The sequence below is a fragment of the Parus major genome, chromosome 23, assembly GCF_001522545.3.
Source record: "Parus major isolate Abel chromosome 23, Parus_major1.1, whole genome shotgun sequence".
NCBI classification, from domain to species: Eukaryota; Metazoa; Chordata; class Aves; order Passeriformes; family Paridae; genus Parus; species Parus major.
In genome coordinates this window covers 425,007-433,616 of record NC_031791.1, presented here as the reverse complement: position 1 = coordinate 433,616, position 8,610 = coordinate 425,007, and the positions used below count along the sequence as shown (strand labels likewise).

Below are 8,610 nucleotides of genomic sequence, written 5' to 3'. Positions count from 1 at the left end.
CCGCCCCTCGCCGGCGCCACTCCGGGGGGCGATTTGTTTTTGGTTTCTTTTTGCTTTTCCCCCCATTTTTAAATTTTCCTCCCGCTTCCCCTCCGCACCCGGCACTTCCGGCTGGTTTCCGGGCAGTTTCCGGGTGAGCGGCTCCTGTGGCGGCGGGGGCGATGCTGGAGGCGGCGGCGGGGGCCGCTGCGGGCGGCGCGGAGCAGCGCGGGAGCCGTTTCAGTGTCCTGACGTGGGAGCAGGTGCAGCGGCTGGACCAGATCCTGGGGGAGGCCGTGCCCATCCACGGCCGCGGCAACTTCCCCACGCTGTCGGTGCGGCCGCGCACCATCGTGCAGGTGAGCGGGGCCGGGGGGCTGCGGGGGCTGCGGGGCCCCGCCGGACTCTGCCCCGCTCCGGCGGGGGTCAGGGAGAAAATAAAAGTGCTGAGGCGGCGATAAGCGGCCCGGCGGGCCCCGGGCCAGCTCGGCCGGGCACGCTCGGCCTCCCCCCGCCGGGCCCGGGGCAGAGCGGCCGCTGCGGCTCCCCGGGCAGCGCGGAGCCCCTGAATGGTTCGGGTCGGGAGGGCCTTCAGGGACCGGGGAGTGCCCTGAGCTGGAGTCCCGCATGGCTCTGCACAGGACACCGCAGGAATCCCACTGAGCGGCCCAAAGCCTTGTCCAAGTGCTGCCTGACTTCTGGCAGGCTCGGGATTCGGGGAAAGCATCTGGTTCCAGCCCCCTGCCCTGGGCAGGGACACCTTCCACTTGCTCCGTGCCCTGTCCAGCCTGGCCTGCTTGCTCCAGGGGGAGTTAAAAGTTTTGGGGGGTTGGCCCCCATCATCCCGGGGGTGCTGTGTGCTCAGCCTGCCCCATTTCCCACTCCTGGGGTCCTGCTGGGGCTGCCCCCGCCAGCAGCCACAGCAGCAATGCTGCAGCTGGAAGGACCCTCCTGAAAACCTCCCCTCATCCCTGGAGCTGCTGCAGCTTGTGCCATGGATCCTGCTTGGCCTCCTCCCCTCTCACCTTGTTCCTCTTCTTGTTGAGTTAATTTGTTGCCCTAAAAAGTAGTGAAATGTGTGTGGCCAGGGCAAAAGTGGCTTTTTTTGGAGCTGCTTCCACGAAATGGCTTCGTGCTGGTGGACATGTTGGGCTTGTGTTGGAAGAGGCAGAGTTATTAATTCAAAGGCTGGATCAAATGTCCGTGTCCTTTGATTTCTGGGCACCTCTGGCTGAATTCTCCAGAGCTTGCCCGAGACTTCGGCTTATACACGAGCTCCTCTTAGTTTAACCATCAAGTAATAACTGTGTTTAATATTAAACTAACAATGTAGCTCGAATGAGCTGATGCATATTCATATTTGGGAGGCGACTTCATTCCTCAGTAATGACTCATCAAATGTAAAATCGGGCATGTTGGCTTCTAATTAAAAAGCCTATTCACGGCGCTAAGACCCAACTGGCTTTCACAATAACCGGGATTTTGGAGCCTCAGCTTCTTGAGAAATAGTTAAAAGTTAAGCCTGGGAGATGGAAAGGTGACATTTGAAAGGCTGGTTTGGAATTCCTCGAGTTGCTGCTGCATCTGTCAGGGGCAGAAGCGCCGAGTGCCGGTGAGAGCTGCAGGCAGGACGCTGCTCTCGGCTGGGGCAGCACCAGCAAATATCCCAGCACTGTTCCTGCCTGTCCTACAGGGCCAGGGGCTGCTCCATCAAATATCCCAGCACTGTTCCTCCCTGTCCTACAGGGCAGGACCAGCAAATATCCCAGCACTGTTCCTGCCTGTCCTACAGGGCCAGGGGCTGCTCCATCAAATATCCCAGCACTGTTCCTCCCTGTCCTACAGGGCAGGACCATCAAATATCCCAGCACTGTTCCTCCCTGTCCTACAGGGCCAGGGGCTGCTCCATCAAACACCCCAGCCCCGTTCCTCCCAGTCCCACAGGGCCAGGGGCTGCTCCATCAAACACCCCAGCCCCGTTCCTGCCTGTCCCACAGAGCAGCACCATCAAACACCCCAGCCCCGTCCGTTCCTCCCGGTCCTCCGAGCGCTCCGGTGTCAGCGCTGCCCCAGAGATGCTGCCAGCAGCGGCTTCAAACACGGGATAACTGAGGGCTGTAATTGTGCCTGGCCAGGCTGGCAGACCCTGTGTTTAGGGCTGACTAAGCTGGAACAAGTAACCCAAAAGGCAGTTATTTATCCTGTTGTTGTTGTTGTTGTGGGAGGTGGGAAGCGGCAGGTCAGGACGCAGCAGGATTTGCTCCGGCCTGGCTGTCACAGTCAATTATCCCAACCACACGGAAGGTGAGCTGCTGTTTTGGGAAGCAGGTCAGCAGCTGCCTAACCCTAGAAATATCCGACCCTCTGGGGAAAAATGCAGCCCTGAACCCACTGCCTGCAGCCAGGGGGAATGAGCTCCAGGTGAAGGTTGGTGGGTGGAAGCTCCCAGGGAATGGCAAAGTGCTCTGCTCCCTGCTCCTCTGCAGGTTGGAGGTTTCTGGGATGATTTGGGACGACGCTGACCTGAGCAATTGGGTTTTTTCCCTGTTTTCTGAATGTATCTCACACAGACCGACCTGGGGAACTTGAGTAAGCTTGGAGCTCTGGAATGCTGCAGGTGCTGAGCCGTTCCCAGAAAGGGGTTAAGCAGATGTTCTTTGGGGTTAGGAAATTAATCTGGAATGAGATCTGCTCCAAGCACTGGGCCCAGCTCTGCATCTAAGACTTTGTGACCTATATCTTGTGTCTGTAAGCCTGAGAGCACAAACCTCTTTAACTCCACGAGCAGAGCTGGAGCCGTGCCCCGGGTGAGTGACTCCAGCTGGCTCCGAGCGCCGGCCAGGAGCTGCCCTGGGTCCCCTGTGATGTCTGCTCCGTTTGGGGGAATGGCCCTGCGTCTCTTCTAGAGCAGGTTCATCTTCTCAAGCTGTCTGCCTTGGAGAGCAGCTATCTGTTTGATATCTGCCTTTTCCGGCTGCCTGGGCTGGTGGGGCCTGGGGCTCTGCGGTGGTGGGTGACTGTGACCTGGCATGTGACTGTCACCGCGGGCTTGGCGAGGAGCCCGGCCGCCTGTGCGGCCACAGCAGGGCTGGCTCGTGTCAGGGACACAGGGGAAGCAGCAGCAGGAGGGAAGCTGAGCCCTTGACAGCCTCCCAGGTGTGAGAACATCGCTGGGTTTGTTCTGGGATGTGTTTGTGAGGGCAGCAGAACTCGCTGGTGGCTCTTGGCGCGGTCACTGAGGCTCTGGGATGTGATGAGGGTTTTGTGCTGCAGTCCCTGACCTTTTGTGTGCTCCTCCTTCCAAACAAAACCCATGGAGGGGTATTTTTACTGCTGCTGAGACCAGAACTGCAGCACTTCTGATGTCCCCCAGAAGTGCTCGGGCCCACGGCAGCCAAGAGGGTTTGAGCCTTTCGATACAGCTTTGAATGGAAATTCCCATTTTGGGCAGCCAAAACGTGGAGTTTGTGGGGCCTCTCAGACGAGGGCAGGCTCACAGGGTCAGGCTGGCTCTTGGTGATCCAATTTGTCCATTTGTGCCCCAGCTTTGGCTCCTTCAAGCTCTTGTCTGGCTGCTTGGGACTCCCAGGAAAATGGGAAATGGCTGGAGGGGAACACAAAAGCAGGATGAGAGGTAGGAAGAGCTTCTTCTGGAAGGTGCAAACCTAATCTTCCTGGGATCTTCGAGCTGAGTTAACTCAAATTATAAGCTGGTGTCCAGATAGTTTATTTTATGGTCTTGGGGGTTATTTTAGCCTGCTGCTTGTTAGGTAATCAGGCAGGTGATTCAGCTTCCCCGTAAATGAACAAAGCTTTGGAGGGGCTGCTGGGTGTGCCAGCACTGAGCAGGCAGCATTAAAATCACCGGAGTAACACCCGTAAGATGAAAGCTGCCTCTTGTGCTTGATAGCACGCCAAGCTCAGCACGAAGCTCTGACACACTGGAAATTGTTAGGATACACTTACCAGTTGGGACATGAACTTGCATACGCCTGGCTGGGGCTTTTGAGCTGCTCTGGCATCTTGATTTGCCTTTAATGAATCCTGACAGGCCCGAGGGATGGCTGAGGGGAGTGAGCTGCTGGTTAAAGCCAGGGGACTGCTGCAGACGGCGCTGCCGCCTCCTGCTTGGGCTCTCTTTGGGGTCGGCTGGTCTTGGCCTGCTGACAGGAGCCGGGAGGGGATGAAGAGGGCAGAGACCACCCCAAGAAATGGGTTCAGTGTGGGGAAGGCAGGGAGAGCAGACCCTGGAGTGCTGGAAGCAGAGCAGCTGATGGTGTGCAGTCAGATCTCCAATGGCAGGGAGTAAGTAAAGGAGAGCAGGACTGGGATGCTTCCCAGAGTGACCTATTTCCACTGGATTAGCTTTTTATTTTACTGTCTTGCACTGGAGTGACCCATATAAGCTCTGGGGGTGAATCCTGCTGTGCCCAGGCTGCTCCAAGGATTCCCTCCTGCCTCTCACCGCCCCTGTCTCTGTCTCAGGTTGTCCGCAGCCGCCTGGAGAAGAAAGGAGTCACAGTGCACAACGTGAGGCTGAACGGCTCGGCAGCCAGTCACGTCCTGCACCAGGACAGCGGCTTGGGCTACAAGGACCTGGACCTCATCTTCGGGGTGGATCTGAAGACTGAAGACGTTTTCCAGCTGGTTAAAGACGTGGTCATGGATTGCCTGCTCGACTTCCTCCCCGAAGGTGTCAACAAGGACAAGATCACGCCCATGACGCTGAAGGAGGCCTACGTGCAGAAGCTGGTGAAGGTGTGCAACGAGACCGACCGCTGGAGCCTCATCTCGCTCTCCAACAACAGCGGCAAGAACGTGGAGCTCAAGTTCGTGGATTCTCTGCGGCGCCAGTTCGAGTTCAGCGTGGACTCCTTCCAGATCATCCTGGACTCGCTCCTGCTCTTCGGGGAGTGCTCGGAGAACCCCATGGCCGAGAACTTCCACCCCACGGTGACCGGGGAGAGCATGTACGGGGACTTCGAGGAGGCCATGGAGCACCTGCGCAAGCGCGTCATCGCCACCAGGAACCCCGAGGAGATCCGGGGCGGGGGGCTCCTCAAGTACTGCAACCTCCTGGTCAGGGGCTTCAAGCCCAAGTCGGAGGTGGACATGAAGGCGCTGCAGAGGTACATGTGCTCCAGGTTCTTCATAGACTTCTCTGACATCGGCGAGCAGCTGAGGAAGCTGGAGGGTTACCTGCAGAGCCACTTTGTGGGCATGGAGAGCAACAGATATGACTATTTGATGACCCTGCACAGGGTGGTCAACGAGAGCACGGTGTGCCTCATGGGACACGAGAGGAGGCAGACCCTGAACCTCATTGCCATGCTGGCCGTGAGGGTCCTGGCTGAGCAGAACATCATCCCCACCGTCACAAACGTTACCTGCTACTACCAGCCAGCCCCTTATGTCAGTGAAATCAACTTCAACTACTACGTGACCCACGTGCAGCCCTTCCTGCCCTGCAATCAGTCCTACCCCACGTGGCTTCCCTGTAACTGAGCCGGGACAAACTCCAGGGTCTGTCCTCCGAGGTATTTCCTTGCCTTGGGGGGGTCGGGAGGGTGGGGAGGGGGAGCCAAATAAAACCTACCAACCTTCCTAGAACTGCAGCAAAAGGAAACTTCCTGGACTCCTGCTCGAGCGTCTCGTTCCTGGGGTTGCTGGGACGAGCCTTGTCTGCTGTACACTGTGATGGGAAGTGCAGTGTTCTGGAAATGACTCCTTGTGGAATTGTGGAGGCAGTGGGGTGGGGGGGTGTGTGAGGGGAGAATGTAGAATTACGCTAAGGTAGAGCTGCACTGCCCTGAAATGGACATGAATTGTGGGGGTTTTTTAGTGCAGGAGGTGTTATGGGTGTGCAAACTTGTGGTTTCTGCCGAGAGAAGCCAGAGTGGCTAATTCCTTTGAAGGACCAAAGAATCCTGTTTAAGTGCCTGTAACAATATAAACACAACTGTACTGTAAACCTTTATTATTTTTTGCGGGGGCTGATGGCCCAGAGCTTGAGTGGGGAATGTCTGAAGAGGAAAATGTTCCTGTGGTGGGTGGGGAGGGTCGCAAGATCATTTCTTATCCTGGCTGAGGCCAGAGCAGATCTGTGTGCTGGGGGCTTTGGGCATGTGAAGGACCAGCTGGAGCCCAGCTGGGGCTGCAGACCCCAGGGGGACTGGAATGTCTCCATGGGAATGCCTGGAACTGGGAGCACTGGGGAGGGGGGGAGTGCATGGTGGAGAACGCTGTGCAGAGCTTGCTGGAGAAAAGGCAGCAGGGATCTACACATGGATTTCTCCAAGCTCCCGAGTCCACGGTGCCAAGCTGAGTTCCTAAATGATGAGGCAGAGGATTTGTCCAGGAGCCTGCCCCAGGCTCCCATACCTAATCCTGTATTTTCTAGGGGAATTTGAAATGCTGCTCTTTGGAATTTATTTTTTTTTTATTATTTTTTTTTTCTGACATGCAGTGTGATTTTATTGCACAAAGCCAGGGGCCAGCTGGGCCACTGGGGAAGGTGAGGCTTGTCCTTTGAAGCACAAACCATCCAGGTCACTGGTCAGTCATTTCCAGCTGTCACTGTGTCCTCCAGGGAGGCTGACAGACCTTTCCACGCTGGAGATGATCCCTTGGGCAGGTCCTGTCTCCAGAGCAGCCTCTCCCCAGCTCTGTGCTTCCCTGTGAGCTACTGAGAGCATTTGAAATTCCTTCTCTAGCTAGAAATGGAGCCTGGGGGAGGACGTGGAGAGTGAAGTTAGTTGGCCTTAGGAAAAATAAAAATGTCTTCTGAGCAGACCCTGTGGTGTTCGGAGGGTTTGGCTCTCTCAGTCCAATGTGGCTTTGGAGTTGTTGGGTGTGTGGAGCACAGAGGATTTTCACGGAGGTGCCTGGATTGCCGTGGCCCAGGCAGCTCAGGGTTCCCTGTGCAGAGCAGGCATTCCCTGGGGATGCTGCTCCAGGAGCACCACGGCTTCCCGTGCTTCCTCCAGGGCTGACATGCTCCACACCTTTACTAACTTGTGGTTTTTTGCGGTTTTTTTTTTTTGTTTTTTGTGACAAAACTGTAATAGCCGGGCAGATTGAAATAAAGACTAGATCCTTGGAATGTGCAGAGCCAGATTGGTACCTTTTTTGGGGTAATGTGGATGGGGATGAAGGGTGGGGGTGGCCCAGCTCTGCTCCCCCGGGTGGGAGGAGGCCCTGGCCCCAAGGTTAATGCAGGTTTTAGCTGCTCCCTGCCCTGCGAGCTCGGGGATTCCTGCTTTGGAAAAGCTGCTTTTGGGAGCCCCTGTGCCACTTGTGTGGCTTGGAGGAAGAGGAGCTTTTTTCTTGGATTTTAAGCAGAGGTGCCATGTAGGATGATTTTTACAGGCTGCTCCTACCCACAGACACACTGAACTGAACTGAGATTCCCCTTCCCCTGGAGATGTCAATCCCCTCCAGCCAGCAGCTCACCAGGGCCAGCTACCATTGAGAATCCACTTCTGCTTCATGGAGTGTGTGCTGGGGCTCTTGTGGATGGGTTGAAGCTGAACTTTTCCAGACCTTGCAGTGATACTGTGCTGCCTCCTGTGAGGGGGCAATTAGAAGATTCCAGTAGCTTGAATGGCACTTGATTGATTTTTTTTTTTTTTTTTTTTTTTTTTTTTTATGTGTTTTTTTTTTTTTTTCCTATGCCTGTATCACTTGTCATGCAATGGGCTTGACATAGACTCACTAGATTCTTTAGAATCTGTTACCAATAAATACAGTGTATTCAAATTGTTTGGATTATTTTTATTTCCTTGTCCATCTGGGTAGTGTGAGGAGGTGAGCTGACCCTGTTCCCACCCAGCACCAGGCTGGGAACCAGCTGGGCCCCTCGGAAGGGCCGAGCTGAGCTCCTGGCTCTGCCTCAGGCCAGAGCAGCTCTGGGCTCCTGTCAGGGCTCTCCTGCAGCTGAGGGAGGTTTGTTTTAAACACTTGAAGCACAAGCTCGCTGCTGGGCATCTCCCCGGTGCTGCTGGAGAGGGAGGGTGGCCTGAGGTCCCTGTGCTGGGGGAGACCCTCCCTGCAGGCTCTGAGGTGCCTGAGGCAGCTGAGCTTTGGTTCTGGTGTGCAGCTGACCCTGCAGAGTGGCTCCTGCTGGCACAGGAGGGCCTGGGGAGGGTTTATCTCCAGGAAAAGCTGTGCTGCTGCTGCTGCTGGGGCCAGATTCCCGTGGGATGGCTGGCAGCGGGTGCAGCTCCTCCAGCCCTGGCTGCCCTCCAGCCTCAGATGAAGTTTCACTTCCCCCTGTCAAGCTCCAGGCAGTTCTGGTTCCACTGCAACAATGGAGCTGAGATGTGCCAGTCCCTCTCTGGGACAAATTCACTGGCTCTGTGTCTCCAGATTTTTATGGTCCTGGGCCAAAGCTTCCCTCTGACAGCGGGGCTGGGATGTTCTGGCTGGGCTGGCAGTGTCAGGGTCCCTGCCCTGCCTTTTGCAGGGCTCCTTTCTCTCCAAAGCTGCTGGGTTTAGAGCTGTCTCCCTCTTTCTGGCACAACCCCAGCATGATCTCCCTCCTTTCCCAAGCGTGTCTCACCCATGGGAGCAGCTGGGAAGGATCTCAGCTGGCTTTGTGTGGGTGGCTGGTCCTGCTGCTGATGTGTGGGG

The 8,610-nt window shown here is 56.2% G+C and overlaps 1 protein-coding gene across 1 annotated transcript; it reads left to right on the top strand.

Moving 5' to 3' along the window:
• The first annotated feature begins 7 nt into the window (after window positions 1-7).
• TENT5B (terminal nucleotidyltransferase 5B) lies at window positions 8-7,737 on the top strand. The gene is made up of 2 exons (XM_015649234.2): window positions 8-338; window positions 4,465-7,737. Exons 1-2 carry the CDS (start codon window positions 162-164, stop codon window positions 5,482-5,484), a joined length of 1,197 nt encoding a protein of 398 aa, XP_015504720.1. The 5' UTR covers window positions 8-161; the 3' UTR covers window positions 5,485-7,737.
• Window positions 7,738-8,610: the final 873 nt, after the last annotated feature.

Coding starts and splice junctions, on each gene's coding strand:
- TENT5B (XM_015649234.2), top strand. CDS start 162: ATGCTGGAGGCGGCGGCGGGGGCCGCTGCGGGCGGCGCGGAGCAGCGC. Junction 339..4,464: donor GGCCGCGCACCATCGTGCAG/GTGAGCGGGGCC, acceptor TCTCTGTCTCAG/GTTGTCCGCAGCCGCCTGGA.